A 26,847-nucleotide genomic window follows, 5' to 3' on the forward strand; every position below is an offset into this window, starting at 1 on the left:
TTTACAATAATTGGTAGTGTTTTCTTAGTGTCTGATTGGCAGTAAAAGAAAAAAAATGAAATGCTGTACTTTGGCTCTGATGCAGCATCCCTTCTCTGTTAGTCGTCACCACTCCGTGGTCTAAGTGTCCACAACACTATCTGATGTCACAGTAAATAGCTCATCAGCACTTAATAATCTGAATGTACTTGCTAAAGTTATCAAATAGATGGAGAGGAGTCAAAGTATTAAGTAGCAGAAAATGGAAATACCAAACCTCAAATTACAGCCATGATACAAAAACAAGAATATAATGAAACTTCAAAACTAAATTCTCCGTCATGATTGCCTCTTCCTCCTACATTTGTAGGTTGTTATGTGATCAGTTTATGCAATCAAAATAAAGTTGAAAAAGAGGGAAAAGACAAATACGCAACTGTATCATCTTTTGGTTCTACAGATATGTCTGTGATTAATTCCCTGTTGAAGTATCAGTTTCAGTTTTCTTTACGTTGTGTCACAGGAGTGAAGAGGTCCTACACATTTGGACCTGCTGGAGGCGGTTATGAGGATCCAGTTCAGTAAGTTATTACTGGGTTTTCTTTTTTCCAAGACTATAGGAGTTAATTGGCTGTGAGAAAGCCATGACTTAAAAACTGCAATTAATTCCACAATGTTTGACGCTTGCAGGGAGAGGGAGAGACAGTCCCAGTCCTCAAGCTTCACCTCCACTGAGGTCCAGGAAGGGGCACCAGTGCTGTCAATGCTACAGCCCAGACCTGTGGTTTTACAGGGCATGCAGGTGCGCAGGGTGCCTCTGGAAATGCCCGAGGTTAGCAGTCTTTTATGTTTTTAGTGTGGCTGATAATTCCAGGTAGAAAGTCATGTGACTACGTCACAACTCTTTGTTTTTATTTCTCCTTCTGAATTAATCTGTCCCCTCATTTGTAGTTTGATCTGGACCACGAGTCTCTACAAGAGTCCCAGGAAAACACTCTGATGATTGAGGAGAAAGCCAAACCCAAGCAGTACTATCGCTTTTGGGTGCTGCCTGGGAAGTGGCTGAGGGTTCGATATGATCGATTGGCTCTTCTGGCCCTATTGGACAGGTAAACCAGATTGTTAAAGTGGAGGAGAGATAATGTTCTCTTTGGCCCCCTGTTCTCCAAGACAACGAATGCATTTTGTGCTCTGTGGTCCATAATATTGACTAATATGTAATGAATAATGTGCGTCAGTGCATCTGAGCCATAGTGTAATCCCTGCTTGTCCTTTTTGTTTTTTCTGTTCGGTGTTATAAATGTAGAACCCGGTTCTCTGGCTGCGAAATCCAGACAGAATGACAAAACATTTTCCTGATGCACTTTGGATTTTAACACTGGAGTGTGATGTGCAGCATCATTGTACAACTAATTAATAAAAGTTCTGAGACACTATATTACCATGGGGCTGATTCCCAACACAATATAAGCTTATTTTAATCAAGTTACATGTCCAGCAGATATGATTTCATGGTAATTATCTTTATTAAATAATATGTTAACTAAATTGTGATTGAATGAATGATATGAATTTTTCTGCTTTCTGTTTCCAGAAACCGCCGTGTGGGAGAAAATGTGTTTGCTGTGGTGCTGGCCAGTCTGGTGGCCTTCTTGGGGTTCCTACTGCTGCTCCAGGGCTTTTTCAGGGACATCTGGGTTTTCCAGTTCTGCCTGGTCATTGCTAGCTGCCAGTACTCTTTACTGAAGGTACCGTACCTCTGGATTTCATTAGTGAAATGGATCTGATCTCATTATTTATTTATTTGGTATTGATTTTGTTTCTGTTACAAATGTCTTAAGCTGGACAGAGGATGTATGATTTCATTGATTTTGCTGCACATTGCACAACCAAAACGTAAAACTTCCGTGTTTATACTGTATGGTTTAATCAATCCATCAGGATGTGGGTGCTCACACTGAACCTCCAGTTGTTTTTGTTTGGTTCTTTATCGAGATGGCTGCATCCTGAATTATTTTGTAAAAAAAACGAGAGAAGTGCTGTTTCTTCAGTTAATTCTACTTTGGACAGAAAGAGAAAAAAATAGACCCGCAGATGGCTGAGAGGATATCAGAACACAATGTGGTTTGCCTATTTTGCCCTGAAGTTTTATTTGTATCACAGCACATCCTCTGTCACAACTAGAGTGTCAACATGCAAAATTCTGCTCCAATGATATTAAATCCAAGTCACTATAACACTACATAACAGCCCTTTTGACAGCAGTGATGTGGGAAATCTGCGTCAAACTGCAAGACAGACGAACAAAATGTCAGGCCTGCCAGAACAAAAACAATAGGATTGTTGATCATTCTTGTAATTTATCAGGCGTTCTTACATCAAATATCAACCAGTCTGGTGGAAATTCTGCTCATTTTTACAATTAGTTTGAGGTTAAGGAAATCTGGCTTAATCTGTACAGCTTTAAAGAGTCAAATTTACCTTTTCCATACTGTATTAAAACCATCTATTGTGTTCATTATACAATACTATACACGCATTTTTTAATGCAAAGTGTATGTGAACCATGCAAAGCTTACATTTCTTGCTTCTTTGTTTTAGAGTGTACAACCAGATGCAGCTTCTCCCATGCACGTGAGTACCGTTTTCCCTTTTTTATACACTCAAATGTCCTCAAATCAATGAATTCCACCTTGTTACTGTCTGTAACTATGGCCTCTCTTTGTGTCTGTTATTTCACAGGGCCATAACTGGATCATTGTGTACAGTCGACCGGTCTACTTCTGCCTGTGCTGTGTGATGATCTGGATCTTTGACCTATCTGGGCGCTCTGGCAGTCTGCAACCCGTCTCCCTCTATGGAGTCACCTTCTTCTCTGCACACTTCCTGCTCTGTGTCAGGGATATGCTCATTGGTTAGTTTTTATACACGACTCTTTACATCACCGTTGTACTTGCTGTCTAAGTCACAGCAACACCTCAACAATATTTGATACTGTAGCAGGATTAAATGTTCTCTTTTGCCCCACAGTGTTTGCCTTGTGTTTCCCGGTCATTTTCCTGTTTGGGTTGCTACCTCAGGTCAATACTTTTGTGATGTGTCTGCTGGAGCAGATCGACATGCACATTTTTGGTGGAACTGGTAAGAACGAGATGTAAAACCTGGTCAAGAAACTGAAAAAAGTGTTATAGCATCTTGAAACTGTCAGTTTAGGAACTGCACAATATATTTGTTTAGGTTCTTCCTGATCTTCTCTCTGTGTCACCTGTTCCACAGCAACTACCAGCCCCCTCTCATCTCTGTTCAGCCTCATTCGCAGCATGTTGGTAGCTGCTCTGCTGTATGGATTTTGCCTCGGTGCAATCAATGTAAGTGGAACAGAGACTCTCTACATGAAACTAAAGTCGTGTCTGTGAGGTATTTCTGATCAGAATCAATATGGACAGCCTCTAATTTAATATTATGTTGTTTTGTTTTATATTAGGCACCGTGGGGGGATGCCCATGTGCCAGTACTGTTCTCTGTGTTTTGTGGCCTACTGCTGGCCCTATCCTACCACCTCAGCCGCCAAAGCAGCGATCCCACCATCCTGTGGTCAGTATTTTGTGTTTCACAACGTCAGTAATAACCTTGGATATCATTGAAAAAATGTTTTTTTTAATTCCATGACTGATTAACAGTTGACAATTTACATGTAACCGCTACGGATGGACCGATATGATTTTTTTTCAGGGCAGATACCAATACCCATTTTTTGTAATCACGGAAACCAATAACCAGCTATAATCAGACTAAATCAAACTAATCAAATCTATGTGGGCACTACAGCGGCGCATGGGTCAACTCGCTGTTGGAGAGGAGAGCAAAAACAACGCAGCTCTGGTTTATCAATACTACTAAAAGTTATTTAACAGTTTCAAATATTAAGAATTGATATTAATATTTCAGTATTTTTGACAACCCTAGACAGTGCAAAAACACCCTGCGTGCGCCGATCAGCACAAGTTACTTTGCAGCGTTGATGGTCTGTTACTTGTGACGTGTAACCAATCAAACACTGCTGTGGGCGGGACATCGAGTGAGACCACAGAGTAGTGACAACATACCGAGACCTGACCCTATTTTATTGTCAATCAGACAGAAAAAAACACAGTAGATAATCATTAGCCACTCGTGAGTAAGCTACCAGCCCAAACATGAAATGCAGTATGTCTTTTTTTAATAGATTTTTGCATGGTGACAGATTTATTTACTATATAGTGCCAAACTTGTTTTTGTTATGTGTATTCATTTACAGCTGTCTACATAGGCTGCGTACCATCTCCCCTTTTCTTGCACTTTGTGCCTGTAACTGTGACCCCAAGTGAAATTTTAAGTCTATTTTCTTCCACCTTACATGCGTAATTACAGTAATTTTATAATGGGCTCCAGCTGCTGCCAAAACACAAGAATCCCACGCACAAAAGTGTGCCTGAACGCAGCCTGTGTAGACTTTGACGTTACACCTTTTTGCTGTAGTTCTCATGGTTCTTGTTTTTTTATTGCCACCTTCCATCAGGTCGCTGGTCCGGTCGAAGTTATTCCCAGAGTTGGAGAACCGAACACCAGAAGAACCCCCTGTGGAGATCAAGGACCCTCTTCCAGAGAAGCTGCGTAACTCTGTGGTAAAGATCACCGCTCACCTGTCTGCACACACTGCAGTTTCACTTTTGATTTCACTGTGTCAGTAATTTTAAACTCTTTGCTACCTCTTTGCAGAAGGAGATTCTTCATTCAGACCTCGTCATGTGTCCCCTCATGGCTGTAATCACCTTCGCCATCAGTGCCAGTACAGTTTTCATCGCCCTTCAAGTTAGTTGGAGCAGAGTTTATGATCCTTTTCTTACTCTACAATTCTCAGAGGATTTTGGCAAAGAAAAAAAAGAGAGTTTTTTAATGCTAATTTTCCCTTCCATTTTTTCTGCTCCTGATCCACAGCCTGCTCTTAGCTTTGTCTTGTACATCCTGGCCGGAGTTGTCGGCTTCATTACACACTATCTCCTGCCTCAGCTCCGCAAACAGCTGCCGTGGTTCTGCTTGGCTCACCCTGTGCTCCGCTCAAGAGAGTACAGTCAGTTCGAGGTCCGAGGTGAGTGTGTGTGATGGCTCTTTTATCTTCATTCACATACACAGAAACATGCATGCCGATGTTAGCATGCGAGGAAAACCTACCATATGAACAGCTGAAATATTTAAGGAAAAAGCTGCAAGATGGTAAGATATCCTTACGAAGTACAACAGCACCAAACTGTCATTTTCGGCCATGTTTATCTTATAGCTGGGGTTAAAATGAGGGGAAAAGCTACAGTTTGGACTGTATGGATGTGTGTAAAATGGTTTTGCTTCCTTTTTGCCCCAGACGCCGCTCAGCTGATGTGGTTCGAGAAGTTATATGCGTGGCTTCAGTGCGTGGAGAAATATTTCATCTACCCGGCTGTTGTGCTCAACTCCCTCACGACAGAAGCTCGAACTGTGGGCCAGAACCATAAAGAGCTGGACATCTAGTAAGGATCTCCTCATTCTGTCTCCGAACTACCTCATCCATATATTCTACTGTTTTACTGCTCCTCAGGGAAATGTGCTGTCGGCTGTGTGTGTAGGTACCGTAGAATATAGAATTTATAGAGATACTCAGCCACCCCCGGGTGTGTTTCTTTCTGCTGGTTGGACACACAACAGTCGTTTCCTTTTTTCCTTTGTAAACTTTAGACCAGCCAGTCTGCGTAGTAGTCGATGTAAAAGTGAAGACATTTTCAAAAAACTGTGTTATTATGTGTCACTGATCTCCTTTCCGTCTCTTCTCATCCAGCAGCCGAGCCCTCTTCATCTCAGTAGCCGGCATGAAGTTGCTGCGTTCGTCCTTCTGCGCCCCGTCGCAGCAGTACGTCACACTGTGCTTCACCACGCTCTTCTTCCACTTTGACTATCCACACTTCTCGGAGACCTTCCTGATTGACTACTACTTCATGTCCATTCTCTTCAGCAAGGTTAGGACACACACCTGATCATTGGAGGATTTTGATTGCAAACGATATGAATTTATTAAATTTTATTCTTATCTAGAAGCAGTTTTTTGTGCACTGAACAGCTTATTGTGTAAAAGTAACTTAACAAAAGGCTGAGAAGCTGCCTTCTTTGGTTTAAAGACCACACCCATCACTGACGTTTGTGGTTGGTTGTGGTCAGATGTGTGCTCTGTAGCACCTGTAACCACACCCAACAGTGATGTCACAGGGTCGTGGAGTACACCTTTACAGTTGTTCTTTAATCTCTGCATTATCAACAGTTTAGTTTCCTTGTAGTTGTACAGCTGACGATGTGTGGTATCTTTTTTATGCATGTGTCCTTTTGAATTTTCAGATGTGGGACCTGCTGTACAAGCTGCGCTTTGTGTTGACATACATCGCCCCCTGGCAGATTACCTGGGGCTCAGCCTTCCACGCCTTCGCTCAACCCTTTGCCGTGCCCCGTATCCTTCAGTTTAATTGATTTTATGTCAATAATAATGATATGCATGAGCATGCATGCACATCCAAATTAAAAAATGATCACTGCAGGGCTCTAATATCCACTGTTAGTGACACTGCACGACACCATCTTATGTGTACGTTAAAACAGTCAAATGATCAGACATGTGAGCAGAGTCTCTGATGAGGTAAAATACTCAATAGTCCAAAAAGGCATGCATATTTATATATATACACACACTTATGATATTGCACAAAGTCCTTAATTGGTGATCCCTAATATTACCTGTTGTACCAGCAAGATAACACTCATTAAGTATCCCCAAACAAGACCGAGAATAGACAAAATACACTTGTATATTTATACAAGAATATCTGTCCTACAGGGAAATTGTTAAACAGGGTTTTGGGTAACCACCATCAGCGTTATAGGCCACCATCAACTACAAGAACATACTAAAAGGCTCCTCTGTTTGTCCTATACATGGTGCAGTATTTACAGTAAGAGATCAATAATACAAAAAGCATGGATGACAACTAACACAGACGATGCAACTGCAACAAGCTCTACACAGAGAATATAACTTTTTGTCTCAGAATAAGGTCCATTTCCTGTTGATGCCCTTGGTGGACATGGTGTCTAGAGTGTAGATCCAGAATAATTCACATTTCAATAATAATGACATGTTCACTTATAAAACAGTATTTTTTTGTTGTTGTTGATATCCTTAACTCATGTTACTTCAGACTCTGCCGTGCTTTTTGTCCAGGCCATCTTTTCTGCCATTTTCTCCACCCCTCTGAATCCTGTCCTAGGCAGTGCCGTGTTTGTCACCTCGTACACCAGACCTGTAAAATTCTGGGAGCGAGACTACAAGTATGTGTTTGTACTAAAAGTGAAATCACATTTCTTTGATTTATTTTCATTTTTCAAAGTCCTAACATTAAGTATTTGCATTGTTTGTCATGTTTGCAGCACCAAGCGCGTCGATCATTCCAACACCAGACTTGCCACTCAGTTAGACCGCAACCCAGGTGTGCTATAACACTCTCTCACTTTCTAATTACCTCTATCTGACATGAATTTATTTTTGCTCTGTAGTAATGGACATGGTCTTTTCTATTGTTACAGGCGCTGATGACAACAACCTGAACTCGATATTCTATGAGCACCTGACGCGCTCACTGCAGCACAGCCTGTGTGGAGACCTGCTGCTCGGCCGCTGGGGCAACTACACCACAGGCGACTGCTTCATCCTCGCCTCGGACTACCTCAACGCCCTGGTGCACATCATCGAGATCGGCAACGGCCTGGTCACCTTCCAGCTGAGGGGTCTAGAGTTCAGAGGTCAGCAGCAGGGGGGGTGATGGAGGCTGTCGGTGTTTATTGCTTATAGAATGAGCTCAGTTTTAGTTGTTTATCTGCAAGTGTTCTCACAGAAGAGCTTTAGATTTTAGTGATCAGGCTGCAGCTGACATCTTTGTATTTTTAATGGCGCTACTCATCTGTACCCATATTTGTTCATTTTTATTTGATTTTACTTCTTGTGCCAGTTCTTGGGAGTATATTTTTATTCCTCTGAATTAAAGATCAGTTTCATGGCTGCAGATTTATTTTAAACTTGTTCAGGACTATTAAAAAAATGGGATGTTGTGCATCACTCTCTAAAGAGGTTGTCTCCTGCCAATAAAAGAAGCACTTTATGATCTAAATTTATAAACTCTGAGTTATCTTAAAATTAATTTTATGCACACCCACGGAGGATGTTTATTCTTGTCGCCTTTTGATTTAGTCAAGTTAGCTGTTTTTGATTCATGTTAATTTTTAATTTACATTATGAAACTTAACACTTTGCTCTGCTTCACATCTGTCCAGGTACCTACTGTCAGCAGAGGGAGGTGGAGGCCATCACAGAGGGGGTGGAGGAGGATGAGGGCTGCTGCTGCTGTGAGCCTGGTCACCTCCCCCACATGCTGTCATTTAACGCTGCCTTCGGACAGCGCTGGCTGGCCTGGGAGGTGGCTGCCACCAAGTATGTGCTAGAGGGCTACAGCATCAGTGACAACAACGCAGCCTCCATGTTGCAAGTGTTCGACCTCCGCAAGATCCTCATCACATATTATGTGAAGGTAAGCCCAAGTCTCAAGATTGTAGTCTTTGAGCTGACGCTTCTTTATGTCTAACCTTTTGATCTTGATTGACGAATGATTTGGATCATGTTTGTTCCCTTGAACAGAGCATCATCTACTACGTGAGTAGATCCTCAAAGCTGGAGGAGTGGCTGACTAATGAGACCGTTCAGGAGGCTCTGCGGCCTTGTCTCGGGCCAAACTACGTAGACAGCGATCCTACTTTCAACCTAAACATCGACGAGGACTACGACCACAGGGCCTCTGGCATCACCCCCTCCTCTTTCTGCTTGATTTACCTGGACTGGATTCAGTACTGTAACAGCAGGCGTCAAACGGTTAGACTCTTCAACATTTGCACTGAATCGGGGCAGTTTCTGTTCTCCATTTATCGTTTGGTGGATATCCATCCTTGGCTGAGCTGTTGCCAAATGTCGCCTGACCTCATTTGTCCCAAAATACAATTAAAAAATCACACACAGTATGACACTGCAAATGAAGAAATTAGTTAAAAGGTAATGGGACTGAAATGCAAGAAAGGCGATTTGGAGAAAAAATGAAGGGAGCGTTAATGGGGTTCAGCATTTCTCTACATCTGGTGATGAAGGCAGAAGCTGCTCGTTTTCTTGAGATATGTTGCCCCTTTCAGCCCTACGGATAATTAATATAACAGTAGACAGTCCATTTTTATGCCTAGATTGTGGGTCATTTTTTGTCTTCATTATATAAAAAATAAGAGAAGATGAACAAAAGATCTACTCTTTTAACTTTCAGCAATCAGAATCAATATTAAAACCCTCATCCTGGTCCAACCTGCGTACTATTTGTAGAACAATAAAAATGTACAAAATGTAATTTATCTAAACTTCTGTGTTGTGTTGTAGCCGGTGACTTGTGAAAGAGATTCTCCTCTTGTCAACCTCTGTTTCGGGTTGTGCATCCTGGGAAGAAGAGCTCTGGGCACAGCCTCCCACAGCATGTCTGCGAGGTGAGAGCACCAGGCCATACCACCATGTCTCCCACACATCACTACCCTTACATGTACTCGCAATATACAAGTGATTTTTGTTTTTCTATTTCACAGCTTGGAACCGTTTCTTTATGGCCTCCATGCACTTTTCAAGGGAGACTTTCGCATCACGTCCCCCAGGGATGAATGGGTGTTTGCAGATATGGACCTGCTGAATCGTGTAGTGGCACCAGGAGTGCGGATGTCACTGAAATTGCATCAGGTAGCATTTCTCACAGGAGAACACCAGCCCTGAGGTTCGAATAGTGGAAGTTTTTTTGTCCACTGAACTGAGACTAAACCTTTAATCTCTTTCCCTCCAGGACCATTTTACATCTCCAGATGAGTACGAGGATCCTATGGTTCTATATGACGCCATCACTGCCAACGAGGAGAAGATGTTGATATCTCACGAGGGCGACCCTGTGTGGCGCAGCGCCATTCTAGCAAACATGCCTTCGCTGCTGGCACTGCGCCACATCATGGATGACGGCAGCGACGAATACAAGATCATCATGCTTAACAAGAGGTTCCTCAGCTTCAGAGTCATCAAGGTCACAGCTCCTCCATATCTGGATTGTTTTAGTTATTATTCTATAGTTTTATTGGTCATTTAATCTAACTTTTCTATGAAATTCACTTGATGTTTATATTGAGCCTGTCCACCTTTGTGCTGCCCTCTACAGGTGAACAGAGAGTGTGTGCGTGGGCTGTGGGCGGGGCAACAGCAGGAGCTGGTTTTCCTGCGGAATCGCAACCCAGAGCGCGGCAGCATTCAGAACGCCAAACAGGCCCTGAGGAACATGATTAACTCATCGTGCGACCAGCCCATTGGCTACCCCATCTACGTGTCGCCCCTCACCACCTCGTACGCTGGGGGGCACAGCCAACTCCGGTCTGTGTGGGGAGGACCTGTCAGCCCACACAACATTTACACCTGGCTCATCAGCAGCTGGGACAGGTACGTGATCTAAATTAACGTTGATTGTAGTTGCTTAGCTGTGTTTGTATTTGGTGAACACCTTAAAGTGTTTAGTCATGCCATATATCGCTAGAAAGCTTAGATTCTTGTGATTCTATTCATGCAAACCATTTCAAGATAATACCACATCAGCACTGTACAACCAACGAACAAGCTAACAAACTAGCTTGTACAAAGGTTTGCCAACTCCCCAATAAAGTGTCTGTAGGGTTGCAGTAGTGCGTCAAACTCCACACAAACCGTCACGTCTTATTCCCAAATGTCCACTAGATCCATTTCAGTAACAAATTTACCAAAACACGCTATTCCATGATTAAGAAAATGCAGAAAATACTGCTTCTCCGTGCCTTTATCTGTGAGAAAAAAAAATATATATACTCATTTCACAGCAGGCACCATTATCCCTATACACTAGCTAGATCCTGAGATGGCAGCTGTTTGATTGACAGCTCATTTTAGCAGATATGAGCTTGTATGCCCACCCTAGAGCCTACAACAGCCAGTGAGTGTTCGTGTAGACAAGAGAACCACTCTTTCTTCTTTCTACTCTTTCCTGAGCCACTAACACACCAGCATCCAGATGATTGATTCATCGTGTAGCCAACGAGATTTCAAATCCAGTTATATATAGTTTATATACGTTTTTAAAGCCCCTAAACTTGGAAAGGAGTTTGAGTTTATATAGTTTTATGTGTTTTGCTCTTTGATAAGCTGTTTTTCCACCTAAGCACTTGTTTTTGACTATTTGACATGCACATAGTGTAAATAAGGAAATAAAGGTTATCTGCAGGCTTGATTTTGTATTTAAAAAATGTAGGCAAGAAAAATAAACAAAAATAAACAAACTCCTATAGATTAATAAATTGATGCCAGAAGCACTTGCAGAGCTTCTGACAGTTTGGAAAAAAATTCAGCTTATAACCTTGGGCTAGACTGGGATAGGAATCCAGGATTTCCAGGATTCAGATGAGGTTAAACAAATATCTTAACAAATGCTAATATATAAATATAGTACATATATATTTATATATGCATATGTCTTTCTCTGCAGGTTACAGAAGGGCTGTGGCGCTGGCTGTAACAGCGGAGGGAACATTGAGGACTCAGACTGCGGAGGCGGCTCTACATCCATCTCCACCAACCCAGCTGTTCACACCACCCAGAGTACACCGGCTTCCAGCCTTCCCCAGCCACACATTACCACTGTCCAGCCCTCCATGGGTAAGACACAATTTATCAGTGAGACTTGGGAATCTGTGAGAGGCTTATAGAAGGAATCTTGCATGATAAGCAGATGGTGTTGAATTATGTGTGGATCGCAAACTCATTCATGATTTGAAATAAATACAGTTGTCTTGACTTGATATAGTAAATAATATAGTAAAAAAGGTTTCATAGCTTGCCAAAATAACTTGGAACCTTTTTATGATAAAGTAAAAATGACTAAATAAAGTGTCTTTTCTTGCATTTCAGGTACAGACAACCCTGTCGGTCCAAACCAGAACTGGCCTCACCACCCCCAACCTCTCCCATTAGCTCTGCTCAGCCAATCAGAGGGCAGGATGGAGGCAGGACTGCTCACGTCCCTCCAGCGTACATCCTCCATCCAGGGGCTCCTAGGCCAGCAGCTGTCCAGCTCCCAGCTCTCCTTCAGTGGCTCTGTGGCTCCTCCTTCTCTGCCAGGACCAGAGCGCTTCTGCCCAGCGAGCCTCCTGGAGAACTCGGGCCACAGAGCGGGCCAGCGGGCTGGCCTCGGCCAGGGCGGCGGACTACACTATGAGAGCCACTTTGGCAAGTGGAGTTTTTCAGGCAGAAAGGGCTTTAACGGACCAGCTGCAGTGGAAGGGGAGGGTACAGTACAGACCATACGCACACAGGTGAGAGGGTTTGTTTACTGTTCACTCATTGTTTTTGTCCACCAAAAGAAATACAGCTTCACAGTAGGGACGGTCAATATGGTCCTAAAATAATATCACAATATTTCAAGGTATTTCTGCAATAATCTGTGACAGTATGACAAAATACTGAACCATACTTTAGAGTTAGAACTCTCAAGAGAGAGCGGTTGAGCTCTAGTTGGGATTTTTGGCTCCCCTAGTACTCAAACAGGTGTTTCTCTGCTTGAGGTGGTGACATAAGTTGGTTGTACTGCCTCAGTTATTTGTATATAAGACTTTTTGCAGTTCTAACACATCACCATAGTTATTTTACATTTGATCTTGTGTAACGAAATTCCTTCCACACTACTAAAGTCGTTCCCCTTTTTGGAACTAACACGCTAACACTAACACGCTTGTTGTTGCTGTGGGTGATGGTATGATGTTACCATCACCCGCAGCAACAACAAGCGTGTCTGAAAGCCAAAGTCACATTGCTACCGGCTCCAAGTTGGAGGAGTCATCACATCAACAACTTTGAGTATTGTCAATGTCACGAAATGACTTTTTTTTTTATATATATATATATCATATTAAGAATTACACTGGTATTATTGAGAACAATATGATATGACACACTCCTACTTAGCAGTATTTAAAAGAAGCATCTCTTTGATTTAGAGGTGCAGCGGCATCAGTCAATTGATTGACTCTGCAAACAAATGTATAATTTATCTTATTTTAGTCTTATTTATTTTTATTTTTAAGGACACAATGCTATAATTCTCTGGATCCAGCTTCTCAAATTGGGATGTTTTCTTGTTTCTCTGTCTACTATGATATTCTGACATTTGAGAGCATTACAGTGGACTCTGGGGACTTGTGTGGACGGTTTATGCCACTTGTTGACATTTTATAGACCAACTGATTCATCAAGTAGTTCAGAAAGTAATCGGTAGATTAATCAGTAATGAAAATGCTAAGTTTCAGCCCTACAACCTTTTGTTATGTATTATTAGTAAAATTTTGAATACTTTAAAATATAAACAAGGGCTGATGACCTACTAATGACTCAAACTGTGCACCAGTTTATTATAGCTGTGACTCAACTTTCTGAGTGATTTCAACTTTCTTGCAGTTGAGGAACACAAACAGGAAGTGAGCCAGAGCTGTACAGTACTTTGTCAGATTATGATCAGAAATGCTTAGTGGTTAGACAAGTCATCACTCTACCTGTGTCATCTACACTTTAGTTGACTTGCTTTTGTTTGGACCCTCATATTAGTGCTTGCTACAGCCTGTTGTGTGCTGTTTTACATCATTTTGTTTCCTGGTGTTAATGTGTACATACCCGAATCAGCTTGAATGTTTTCATAGTTGTGAGAACTTAGTCATGTTCTTAAAGTGGTTTTCTGGGATACACATTTAAAAAAGAAAATCTGTGTCATCTTTTACAGCCTGCTCCTCCTGCACCCCTACAAGAGGCCAGTCTGACACAAGACCCTCTGGGAGCCACTCAGACGTTGGATCCGACCCTGCTGAACGCAGGGGACCCCCTCACCCCCCGAGAGGAATCCACAGAGCTGCCTTTACTTGAGCACCTGCGCTGAGTCTGCACTGGGAGACACCGAGTGACATTCTCTGCAGTGAAAGCACACCTGACCGCGGTCGACTCTGGAGCGGGCCCGGCCGCCCTGACCAGACTCATTCCAGCCTTCGGGACTCATTCCATCAACCCTCCTTTAACGAACTCAGTGGAACTGCGACTTCTTCTAATGGCCCACTGCAATACTGGATGGATTTGGTCACATACACACATCACCCCTCTCCTTCTCAGCCAAAGGAGTTCCACATCTGATAGCATGCGGAGCTGATGCACGTCAGATCATGAACCTGTTTATTCCAAAGTCAGCTTTCATGAAGGCCTGGTGAACTCATTCTTAATGTTTTCTTCTGACAAAGGCACTCAGTGTCTCTATGGACAACCTTTAGGTTGGAACAGTAGTGACAGGCCAGAAAGGCCAGTGCAATTATAAGGGATATTTTGCTTGAGGATTGATTATTTTTCTATACTGGAGAATAGAGGATCGCCTCTGACTTTCTCTCACTTGACATCTGCAGCAGCAGGATTTTTTTGTTTGTTTTGGTTTTTTTTGTTTGCATAACCATTTTTTTTAAGATCTTACAGTATGTTGCTGTATGTGCAGGTGAAGGACGTGGAAACCATGATAAGCCTTGTTCTGTTTCCCCCATGCTCACGGACCTACATCATGTGTCAAACAATATTTAACAGTACATATTGACGAATGTCAGCCTCCACTTCTTCTTCTTCCCTGCACATTAAAACATATTCAACAAGAAAAAGAGAAAAAATTACACATCCCCACCAAAATTGTCATCTTTGTCCTCTGGCCTATTTCCTACAGAGGTGCCTGACAACATCAACACTCAACAGTTCTGTCTTGGAGCAAGATTCAGGGAAAAAAAGAAGAAAAAAAAAACCTCCCCTCCATCCCAGCCAACATGTGGTGCTTTTACTGCTAGTTTACAGTCTGTTTAGGCCTGCACACGAGTCCTGAATCTGACTAGCAACACTGAGATGTGGGATGACTTCAGACAGAGCTGGTGCCCATGGATCAGGATCAATCTGTGAAAATTACTTGATCACTAACCAACAAACTGGGAGTGTCAGAAACTTAAAGCCTTTTTTTTTTTTTTTTTGATGATGAGTGGAATGTCCTTTTTTTTTTTGTTTGTTTTTACTTTACTTGAAGAGTTCCTCAGTGTTTAAGGGGCACCGAGTTTGTTTTGCTCCGGATGACCGATCAATGACGCCCTCTCTGATCAGATCCACTCAGCTCATGACTTTCTCAATAAGCAGGGACCCAGGCTGCTTTGTGTGGGGAGCTCTGTTTTCTTTGCCTGCAGTCCGGCGCCTCCCGTTACTATACTACTGCTTCTGCATCTCCTGCTACTACTAATATACCCACTACTACTGCTGTTTCTACAACAGTTAAATCCAGCGTTTTAGTTGGAAATAAACAAAGTTGAATAAATACTGAAAGCAAAGGTGGAATATTTATTTGATTAATATTGTCTTACAGATATCTTTAACGGGATTTGTCAATATGGTGTGCTGATGTATCGAATTGGAAATCTGCCTTCTGTCAACTGTAACCCTCCCCTCCACCCCCACCTCCCTCAACTTGTTTGGTGTCATCACATTTGTATCATCTCACCAATGGCTGTCTTTTTGTGTTAAGTGTGTAACATGACTGGAAGTATCCCCGGGAAGTCACTTTAAGTTGGTTTCTTTCCCACTCTTGCACTCTTTTTGTTCCACCACTGTGAAACACTGATTGAGGGTTAGTCGTGCAACACGCACACAGAAAAAAGAAAAGAAAGAAGCTGGCAGTCCGACCAAATTCGGCCCCAAATGTTTCCCCCCAGGTCCAGCAGCTTCGTCCCCCATGTCTGCAGTGGTTGAATGGTTCAGAAATAACCTAATCGTCAAACCAGAAGACTGCCTCGTAGGCTGGTTTTCTCACCAAATCATCTCTCTGGAGCTCCCTGTTGGAAACTTGAAAGGAGGCCAGCATTCTCAGGGTCTAAAACGGGGAAGAAATTGACTTCTTCTGCAGGACATTTTGGCCAAAGGGAGAAAACTGAAAGGGGGATTTAAAAAAAACTAAAAAGTGTCACAGTTGTGCAGCAGGTCGAGTACTGGGATCACACTGACATTACAAAAGATGCCCCCTTTACAGTGTTTTACTCTTTGTGGGTTCAAATGTGTTCTGCATGCTGTTAAAGCCACGTTTGTTAAACACTCTGACTTTGCCGCGCTATTTCTGGACTTTGCCATGCTGATTTTTTTTTTTTCCCTCCCCCCTCCACTTTCAGCTCACCTGAACAACAGACACACCTTACAAAGTTTTTTTGTTTCCTTTTTTAAAATCTTTTTAGCAGCAGCTGTGAGATTTGTCAGTCTCGGCTGTGAAGAAGCTACGGCGGGCAAAAAAAAGTGCGTCAGTATCCCTCTCGAAACACGTTAGTGACTCCCTCGACTCAGGAAAAACAGAGACTTTCTGATCAGTGCTGTTTTCTGTTTTTCTTTTCTCCTCATTCATCTTGTATCCAAAGCAACAGGGAGTAATCTTGTTTTTATTATTTTATGATTTTCATTGCTGGGAGCGAGGAAAGCACAAGTTCACGGACAGACCTGGGTGTCAATAAAAAGGGATTTCTTAATCTCTGAAATTATGTACAGCATGTTTCGTATATAAATATATATTTAAAATATAAATCTATTTTATTATTATTGGATTTTTGGGTTCTTTTACATTTAAGACACTATGTTGAGGTTTAGGGGAGGGACTCTTGTGTTTACCCATCAGAGGTGAGAGCTGAGTGGAGAGAGGCACTCTTCACATTGAAATGTGCAGTTTGGGAAGAATCAATGAATACTTCTTTTGCACAAAATGTATCATACACCATCCCACTTTGTTTATCGTTTTATTACTTTTAGTTATTTTTGGGAGAGGGGTCTTTTTATTTAAGAACTTTAAGTCGATGTTCAATGTTCTGTACAGTTTTTTATGTGATTTTTTTTTTTTTTTTTTTTTTTTCTTCTCCTATTTAAATTAAAGGTTTTTGTGTCTTTGTTTGCAAATCAACTGCTGTGAGTGATTTCATTTTCCTTGTCGTGCTGTTTTTTAGTTCAGAGGAACATTTCAACACTTGGCCTTAATTTGCAGCCTGGGAACCAGACAAACCTGTGAGCTAATGTTTTATTTGGTCTGGCTCCCTCCCATTCCTACTGATCTCCGTCCGACTTGACCTGTGTCCGGCTTTATCTAATAAAGAGCAGGTTTTGACGCAATCACTGGCAGAGGACCGTCACCAGTCCAGATTTGATACTCGCACTACATTTTGATGCTCTGATTGGTTGCAGGTCCATCCACTTGCTTCCAGAGGTATTTGGTTTGCACCCGTTGATCTCTTTCCCCTTTGGAAATTGAAAATGAACTGAGAAGTTTCACACTAATGCTAATTTGTGAATTAGTCCTGCAATGCCAGGCTACCTGATTTATTCTTTCCTTAAAAAATGTTAAACACCATACAGTAGCACCAAAGTGCCATGTAGCCCTTCATCAAATGATCCAGTAGTAATGTGCTGCTGATCAGCTAAGTTTCTGTTTAATGAGCAATTAACCTTCTTAACCTCTGACTCGGTGCACAGTAATTATCTCAAATATGCTGGAAACTGTTTCATCTCACCTTGTCAGACTTTAATAGTTACTGTTGGCCACATTTGTTTTTCGCTGTTGTCAGAGGGAAGTCGTTCCTCTCAGTGAGAACAGACCTGACCGTCTCCTTCAGTCAGTTTCTTCTTGACACTGAGCTCACCGGCCTCGAGCTCCTTCCTGATCTACAGAGGGGTTTTCTCTCCAATCTGTATAGTTGTGTTTCCACCAACCTCTCTGTGTAGCACCCTTGAAACCTACATGTTCCTACACCTGTTATCGCGGCTAACCCTTTCACTTTTCCAGCTGCTGGGAAACAACAGACACACTTACTGGTCTTGAGAAGCTGCAGCATTTATCAACTGACCCAATGTAACATATACAGCACATTTACTGCCAGATTGACCACTTACTGCTAAATGTTTCCTCTGGTCTGCTCGAATTCGTCATCGTTTTGCTGGTCGCTCCTTCTCCCACTCTCCACGCTGTTCTTATTACATCGAATCGATTCCAAATAGATATTTTATTACAGATTTGACATGTAAATGCACCGTTTACGGCCTTGTTTAGACGTATGGTCGTTCTCATTTTCATTTCTGGACAAGATCAATTGTAGAAATTACTGAAGATGTTTTCGGAGTATCTTCTGTTCTAACACTTGATGAATACAAAGTTGTGTATGAGGTGCTTAGATATGACGTAAGGGCTTTTTGACGAGGGCAGGATACTAAAAATAAGTATCCCCCTCCATAATACCCAGTCTCCTCTGACTGGTCAGCTCACACATGCCTGAGCCAGCACCGCCATCAACAACAGAGCAGCTGTGCTAAATTAATTCTTACATGAAGAAAAGGAAAAAAGCAAAGTGGATCTCCTTTAAAATCTCACTTAAGCACGTTATAAATCGTAGGACTGCGAGAGAAGATTGTAAGTATATCACATGCAGTACAATTGTAGATGCATCATGTAAATAAAATTCCACACCTATCTGAAACGTTGCATTTATTTCAATATTTGTGACGCTGTACAGCGATGCAGTAGTATGCAGGGAGCACAGGCCGGGCTGTAAAAATCCATAAACTACATGACAACAACAGAGTCTTGGGAGTCTTTAGTTTGTCACCGTGGATGGAGCATCTCTTTTTTTTGAGAAATCAAACAAACGAGCGCTTCATCAGAGACGGAGTGTAGCGTATCTCATTGTAACACTCCTCCTCTTCTTTCCCCTGCCTCCACCTCCCGTCCTGTCCCGTGCGATGGAGCCACAGCACGAGCACCAGCAGCGCCAGCAGCACCAAGCACATGGATAAGGTGAGCAGCACACCCTGCAGCATGCCCGAGGGACTGTCTGGGGCTGCGGAGAAACAGGAAACGTTGAAATCATTCATGTGGCTGTGGTGAAAAGAGGCAGAGAGCATTATGGGTGAACAAAGAGCCGCTCACTGCTGTAGATGGACAGGTTGACGTAGCAGCTCTCTGTTCCCAGGACGTTATTGGCAGAGCAGCGATACAGGCCGGACGTCTGAGAGGACACATTGACAATCTGGACGGAGCCTGACAGTTCCCCTGAGGGACAGACAGAGAAGAGAGACCCTGGTGATGTCATAGTGATGTCATCGGGGTAATCTTTTAAAAAAAACAGCTCCAACACCTTATACTGTGCAATTCAGGTTCACTCATACATCATTTTATCAACTATTCCCTGACATTTTTCTTGTGTATGTGTATGTGTATGTGAGTGTGTGTGTGTGTGTGTGTCTGCACTGACCCTCCATGTTGATGGGAAGTGCAATTTCCTCTGGATTCAGTTTATCCCAGCGGATCTCTGGAGTGGGGACGCCCTCCGCCACTGAGCAGGACAGAGTGACACTTCCTCCCATATCTATGTCTCCATCCCACTGACACACAGGCAGCGAGGGCGGCGCTACGAAAGCAATCAGTGGATACATTAATAGAAGGGCGTACTTCAGAGCAGCTATGAGGTACTTGTACTGCACTTGGGTATTTCCATTTTCTGCTACTTCTGATACTTCCACTCCACAATATTTAGGAGGCACGTATTGTACTTTTAACTCACTACATTTATTGAATGACTTTAGTTACTAGTTATTCTGCAGGTTGCAACAGCAGCAGTGCATTTTTGAACTGAATTTATTTTATTTGCAATCAGATAAAAATCAGTCGACTCTCGACTTTTGATCCAGTTACAGTTCATTTAATACCAGATGCTTTAAGACTGATACTAAAGTAATATATTTACTTGTACTCAAGTATGACTGTTGGGTACTTTAAACAATTACCAGTGTATTATCAAAGTGTAAATTCATTATATTTTGTAATATCTTCATGAAGCTAAATGACAATATATTGGCATGCATTGTCACCTGTATGTGGCCTCCATCCATATATTAAAATGTATTTTTAAGATATTACATTATGTTTTCAGTATATTTCAATATATGCTTGTTCTGTAAGGGGGGTCCTGACTGTCTGTACATCATTTACTGGCAATCCATCAAATAGTTGTTGAAGAATTTCAGTCCGGACCAAGATGACTATGATTAGAGCCGTTCTGCTAGCACGATTCAAAGCTACTTGATTATCTGAGCCTCTCTATGTGTTTGACAGGATTCACACCAGTGATGGCAGATATGGTTGGGAACACAGCAAATATGAGTATCCGACTGCAAAAATAGATGAATCCCTCATTCAGTATATTGAATGGTGCTTGCTTTAGATACGTGTGAAGTGCTTTGGCAGACAATATGTGACCCACTCACCCAGAACCTCGAGCTCCAGTTCTCCGATGCCAGGATCTGCCGTCTCTGGTGGGTTATTGACCATGCAGCGGTAAATACCAGCATCTGATACACGTGTGTCATTCAGGACAATGTCTGCACTCCAGGGAATACCTGCAGCAGGTTAACATGAATGTTTTTATCTGGCCTTCAGTTTGTAAATTCATCCTTTAAACATGATATTTGTAAAAACAGTCACTGAGAATCAAATTTAAAAAATGAAAAGTGGCTAACACGTCATTTTACAGGGATGCAAATTTCATGTTCAGTGGAAATGATCAAGTAATATATATTTCATTGAATTTATCCGGAAATGATTTAACAATAATATTTTCCATCAAGCAGTTGATGAATAGCTCCATATTTCTTTAATACATTTCCAGCTGGTTTGTTTTCCCTCAGCAGGCTGCTAAATTGAGGTGAGTTGTTGCAGCTTAAAGGGGCACTATGTAGTTTTGGAGAAGAAATACAAATGTAGAATTGTATTATTTACGATGTCAATGAGATAATAACACAAACTCAGATGTATTTATTGTTTCCATAACTGAATAAACAAGCTGTTCTCAGAGGAAAATAAGGTCCCCAGAACACTGTTTGAAGCTAGAGAGGTGGCAGGGTCCGCCACAAAGTAAAACAGTGTGAAATTGTAGTGTCCTTTAAGGTCATTTTGTTTATTCAGTCATAAAAACAAAGAGAGTTTGTTTATTTAGTTTGATAGGCATAAAAAACATTAATCTCTTCTGATTAAAATTATTTCCCAAAACTACATAGTGCACCTTTAATTTCCAGATTTCTGTCTGTCCAACTTCTGCAGGTTAGTAGATTGAAGTACATTTTTAACCATGTAAATGTCATTTTTTTCATATAGTGAGCCACTTTAAAATGCAATCTACCAACAAACACAACTTTATAATGAAGAATCAAGTCCAGCAAGTTTGGGGAAGTTGTCCAGCGGGAAGACAGAAACTAATTTGAAGTTTCCTGGAAATGTATTTAAAAAATGCCCTGCTATTTATTAACTTCTTGTTGGAAAGTAACAGTATGTAATTGTTAAATACAGAAATATCTAATATATATTTCAATACATTTTGAGGTAATTACTGTGGAAACTTGGGGGTAAATTTCAAATTGTGTTGCTTGGTAATTACCACCTACTCACCATGAAATTTGTCTGTAAAATTAAGTGTTACCAAAAACTCTTTCGCCAGTCTTACCTGTAAAACCCACCCGGCCGACGAGGGCTGGGTCTTCAATCACCTGCCCATGGTCGTACACAATCACCTGGAAGTGAGCGCAGCCGTTAATAAGTAGTTTCAGAGCATTAAAATACAGACAGGCTTCTACCAACACATGAAGTGAAGCCTGAACTGTAGAAGTGATTTGAAAATACAGAAAAATGCAGAACACAGAGAAACTTTCACTTGTTATTCACAGTTCTGGTACCTGATACAAACCTGAAATACCCGTCCTGAAATATAAATATATATGATCAGTTTGTAAAGCTGCAGCTTGTTGAGAGAGCCTGTCAGAGTCTGTGTGTGTGTGTTTGTGTTGGGATTCACACCTGTGTGGGGGTTTCTGGACTGGAGAGGGGAGCCAGAGTCCAGATGACATTGAGTCTGGAGAGAGGGCTGGAGGTGAAGAAGGAGCAGGGCAGCACCACGAAATCCCCTTGAACCACCTTCAGGCTGGATTCCCTCATGGTCACCCTGAGTGCAACTGTGTCAGCGAACGAGGCAGAAAAGGACGAACAGAAAAATGAGACAACTCAGATCTGTGAAATCCTACGAGAATCCTTTGACTTATGAAGTTATTGCCTAAATATTTTATTCTGCCTTCAACTTAGTTTCCCAGTTGACGTGCAGACTCCACTGCTCCCTCTCCACCTTCATTACTGAAATAATGAACCCCCCCTCCTCCTCGTCTCTGTCATCCCCAAGGCCTTTTGTGTATGTGTGTGTGTGTGTGTGTGTGGGAATTCAGCGTGCATATTAGTTGTTAATTACACTTGACAGCTTTGAGGGTGAGCCAAAGCGGTCACAGACTGAGTGGAACAACAGCCCACTTCACTGGGATGTGTTCATGAAAACATAACGTCAGTCCACGACATTGTCTCTATGTAGATCACCAGTTTTCCAAAGCGTCGGCCTTTCAAATTAAAACGCCCAATATGACAAAAGTAGGCTTTATTGAATACAAATGTGGATTTTCAGGGTTACTACTGAATCTTTAGCTCATCACATGTCTACATGATTGAAGCCCTTATTTGTGTGTATGATTTAAACATTTCTGGTTGGGGAAAAAAGGTGTTTGGGCTTTAAATTGTTAAAAATATGCACTTTTAGTCTGCTTTCAAAAAGATCTGCATTCTCACAGTCAAACATATCAGTCCAAACACTAAAGAGCTTTATAACTAACTCATGTCAGTGTAGTTTTAACTCTACAATGTAGATTATAAGTGTCTGTCATTGTTGTAATCATGTCACAATAACTGAATGGACAAATATAGTTATTTCTTCTAAAAGAAGCAGCAGTTAGCAGCTTTGCAAGTCCCTCAAAACGCTTGAATCTACAGCAGCTTGTGCAAAATGTCTAATATTTGTGATCTAAAGACAGAAGACAGGCCCACTCACCATTCTCCAGAGCGGTGAAACACACACACAGGGTCCAGAGCATCCATCTTCCAGCAGAGCCCATAGCTGAGAGGAAACAGCCCTCTCTCCCCCTGTGTACGAGCTGGTGGCCAGGAAAACTAGGCATGCATGATTAATCTATTGAGCGACGCAACAAACCCCACCCTCCGTTATTCTCAATCTCACTTCATTCTCACCTCGCATCGTCTGGTACAAGATGAACCAAAGTGACTGCAGATGGATTTTTAATGAAGTATGTAAGGAAGTTAAAACAGGTCAGCAGCTTGTAGTCTAATTGGTAAGTGTAACGTAAATAAGTGCAGCTGCTCCAGAGGAAATGTAACCCACATAAGACAACATGCTGCAGGGTAACACACAGTATGTGATGCGCAGCAGCAAGATGTTGTCGCTAACATTAGCCACCATAAGCTACTGCTCAAACTGAACCAGGTGAGGCTGCAAGAGCGACAGTCTGTTTTCACTCGTGTCCGTTCGTTTGTTGGTTTGTCGGCAGGATTACACAAAAACTGCTGAACGTTTTTCCGCAAAACTTGAATGGAGGACGGGTCTCGGCCCAGAATAGACCCCATTAACTTTTTGTGCAGATCCGGATAAAGAGATGGATCCAGGAATGTTTCTTCACTTTCTTTAACATTGCGAGATCGGGAGCTTTTTGTCATTTTAGTTAAGTTCTCAGGGAAAGATGCACGGATGTAGCTGAAAAAAATCTGACTTTTTAATTGCATTTTAGTGGATTTAAATATGTTTTATTTGATATTGGATTGAACTGAAGGGGACTGTTGGGCCTTGGCAGAGGTATGCACTCTACTGAGTGCCATTCTAGCGCCTTATAATTTCAAGTTTTCGAAGAGGAGGACTGTGTTATTTATTTTTTCAACGGCTACATAGTCACACTTTAAGGATGACCAACAGAAAAACTAATCCACATGTTTCTATGATTTCATTCATGTCACCTCACTTGCAATCATAAATTAATTTTAATAACGTTTTGTTACAAAGACCTTCATAAGGTTATATTACAAGACAATAAAATAAATAAGAAGATTTATTTATTTCTTTTTTAGATTTATTTTAACATTTTCTGATTCCAGCTCCTCAAACATGAGGATCTGATGCTCTTATCTGTTCCATATTCTATAAATTCAATACTTTTTGGAGTGATGGTTGAACAAAAGACGCAAACTTGTGCTTTGGGAAATTGTTACTGGCATCTTTCACTATTTGAAGGTATATTAAAGACGAAACAGCAAAACAATTCATACAAAAGATGAACTGATGAATTGACAATGGATGATATAATGAATGATGATAATAACTGAGGCTTTTTTCAGTAGTGTTGCAAACACGTCATCCTGCTTGTTTCAGTTGTTAGTTTTTCAAGATTGTTAACTAACAACTAATTGAACTCTTCTGCTCTGACTAATACTAAAAGCTCACAGATCTGATGAGGTAATATTAGCTGCTGAAGACTTGAATGGAAATCTTTATGGCTACAATCTGCCTTCTGAGTTAGTGTGAATATAAAAACAAACAAAAGAACAGGACAGATGAAGCCTTTCACTCAAAGCTGCTTTGCTATTCAAATGGATTACTACATATAACTTGTAACACATTTGTATTACTGCTACAAAAAGAGTAGTAGAGTCCCAAATCAGCTCTTCCTTTCTTTCTAAAAAAAAGGTAGTTTTCCCCTCATCCATGTACAGTGACACATGGATGTGAGGCAGACCTGAGGTCGTCACCGGTCTGATTAGTTTTTGACACTCGCAGCGAACTGTCTGGTGATAAGGACTTCATCCAGTTATGACCTATGGGCTAAACAAAACCCCGTCACTGCAGCTTTTTGACGGATTTACATAAAATGTGTTCGTTATTCGTGACTCACATGAAGTCGATCTGCCTGCCAAGTTCTGCAGTGATCATCAAATTATGTTCCAGTTTAGAGCCGCTCACCAGTCACAACCAGACATCACGTGGTGGAGCACAGACACGCCATGAGGGCTGGAAATTAACACAGTCAACGTATCTGTCAGATTTAATCAGAGAGCAACAGAGGATTTTTACACTATAGTTTTACTACCTTTAATGAAGTAAAAGATCTTAGTACTTTTACTCAAGTAATGTACCTCAGCACAAATTCAAGGTACTTGTACTTTTCAGGTTTATGCGACTTTATACTGCTACTTCACTACATCTCAGAGGCAAATATTGTACCTTTACTCCTCCTTTTACAGATCGTCCCCTTCCTACCATGTATCTGACAGGAAGGGTATAAAACCGTGTATAAGTCATGTATCAAATTTAGTGATTTTGAATTTGACATAAAGGATAGACTGAAGGATGAAGTGTTCCTGTATGTGCCTCCTACTTCTTAGCTAAATAAACTATAAACCCCTCTCGGATCAGCTGGACAATACATCATCACAAAGCTGAAAACAAGGATGTTTTTCTGACGCCATGAAAACTTTTTAAAAATATGTGGTTGAGTGGTGACAGCAACACAACACACACACGAGGATCTTTTAGAATATGATGCAATGCAGTAGATTAAACTACTCATCAGTATAATGTAGTTAAAATGAGCTCAACCTTAAATATCTACAGCTGTAAAATGCAACATACACATGAGTGCAGCAGTGTTATTAATCCAAAAGCATCCGATATAATAGTAAAACACTGACAGAGACCATTTTTTCGGGACAATGAGTACTTTTACTTTTGATACTTTTGGTACATTTTGCTGATAATACTTTCATTTCCGAGAAGGGTTTTGAATGTAGGACTTATACTGGAGTATTTTCAGTGTGGTATTAGTACTTTTACCCGAGTAAAGGACCCGAGTAGCTCCTCCATCATTGATTTCTTTCACCACTAGATTTAATGAGCCCCACATGGGAGCAAGAGGAAATTGTTTTAAACGAGCATTTTGATGATTTTTGATTTTCTTCATGACTGAACCTTCACTGGACATGGATTACTGGCAACAGGGGTGCACGTATTTCTATTTACTGAAAGAAAATACGTGTTGGAGCAGCAGAGGAGCCAGGATAGAAAGTATATTAAAAAAATAAAAACATTCAAGTTGAGCTGGACAAAAAAAAGAAGCTGCAAAGCAACATGTGACCTTTTCAAGTTTACAATTTGACCTTTTATGTAGTCACCTCACTGAGGTCAGTGTCTCCCTGTTACTGCTTCTCCACCTGCAGTTCGTTTGGGTTCCTGTCACCTTTATCTTTTCTCTCTTTCATTTGAATACACGTCACCATGGTGACTTTCTTTTCTTTTAAAAAGGACTATAAAGGTTGAGACTGCACTTCAATGAGCGAGTTTTGCAGATCAAATCCAAATAAAGGAAATGTTCATGAATAAGGAGGAGGTCTGAGCCTGTTTTCAGGTGCTGTGGAGTTTTTATTGTGTGTGGTTCTTCATGAATCAGCAGCTGACCGAGACATATGAGAAAATATACACACATGGAAGTTGACTGCAGGCTGGAATCTTTGCTTTACTTAAAAAAAAGAAAAGACTGATGAAGGGCAGTAGTTTCTCGTCCTTAGACGTTTCAGATTCTTTGTGATCACATCGTAAGTATCTACTCCTTACCGCTTTAATTTGGGCTGTTAAGATAAGTCTAATTATAAAAACCCAAACCAAAGAGCCTATGGCACAAGG

The 26,847-nt window shown here is 41.4% G+C and overlaps 2 protein-coding genes across 3 annotated transcripts in view; one reads left to right on the plus strand and one right to left on the minus strand.

The window, feature by feature from the left end:
* Positions 1-17,101, plus strand: part of LOC311268826 (pecanex-like protein 3) — a 29,920-nt gene extending 12,819 nt beyond the window's left edge. The window contains exons 10-36 of one of the 2 annotated variants that reach the window (XM_084372711.1): positions 503-560; positions 670-811; positions 931-1,088; positions 1,574-1,727; positions 2,581-2,613; positions 2,722-2,893; positions 3,010-3,120; positions 3,256-3,347; positions 3,464-3,573; positions 4,538-4,643; positions 4,738-4,830; positions 4,957-5,107; positions 5,378-5,522; positions 5,828-6,005; positions 6,379-6,487; positions 7,233-7,362; positions 7,462-7,520; positions 7,618-7,833; positions 8,362-8,615; positions 8,723-8,953; positions 9,500-9,603; positions 9,700-9,847; positions 9,948-10,178; positions 10,311-10,585; positions 11,658-11,827; positions 12,080-12,483; positions 13,941-17,101. In XM_084372711.1, coding sequence (XP_084228837.1) covers positions 503-560; positions 670-811; positions 931-1,088; positions 1,574-1,727; positions 2,581-2,613; positions 2,722-2,893; positions 3,010-3,120; positions 3,256-3,347; positions 3,464-3,573; positions 4,538-4,643; positions 4,738-4,830; positions 4,957-5,107; positions 5,378-5,522; positions 5,828-6,005; positions 6,379-6,487; positions 7,233-7,362; positions 7,462-7,520; positions 7,618-7,833; positions 8,362-8,615; positions 8,723-8,953; positions 9,500-9,603; positions 9,700-9,847; positions 9,948-10,178; positions 10,311-10,585; positions 11,658-11,827; positions 12,080-12,483; positions 13,941-14,093 — 4,187 coding nt within the window. In that variant the 3' untranslated portion in view covers positions 14,094-17,101. The remainder of the gene's footprint in view (positions 1-502; positions 561-669; positions 812-930; positions 1,089-1,573; positions 1,728-2,580; positions 2,614-2,721; positions 2,894-3,009; positions 3,121-3,255; positions 3,348-3,463; positions 3,574-4,537; positions 4,644-4,737; positions 4,831-4,956; positions 5,108-5,377; positions 5,523-5,827; positions 6,006-6,378; positions 6,488-7,232; positions 7,363-7,461; positions 7,521-7,617; positions 7,834-8,361; positions 8,616-8,722; positions 8,954-9,499; positions 9,604-9,699; positions 9,848-9,947; positions 10,179-10,310; positions 10,586-11,657; positions 11,828-12,079; positions 12,484-13,940) is intronic. The other variant, XM_084372712.1, reaches the window with a different exon arrangement.
* Positions 17,102-18,779: 1,678 nt separating this feature from the next.
* Positions 18,780-23,361, minus strand: LOC311269071 (immunoglobulin superfamily member 11; the record flags this gene model as incomplete). The annotated part of the gene is made up of 7 exons (XM_084373050.1): positions 18,780-19,080; positions 19,170-19,292; positions 19,495-19,650; positions 20,507-20,638; positions 21,739-21,805; positions 22,089-22,243; positions 23,355-23,361. The coding sequence occupies 7 exons, from the start codon at positions 23,359-23,361 to the stop codon at positions 18,881-18,883; spliced, it is 840 nt and encodes a 279-aa protein (XP_084229176.1). The 3' UTR covers positions 18,780-18,880.
* Between the last annotated feature and the right edge of the window lie 3,486 nt (positions 23,362-26,847).

Source organism: Pagrus pagrus, assembly GCF_965226575.1.
Source record: "Pagrus pagrus genome assembly, chromosome: 14".
Lineage (NCBI taxonomy): Eukaryota > Metazoa > Chordata > Actinopteri > Spariformes > Sparidae > Pagrus > Pagrus pagrus.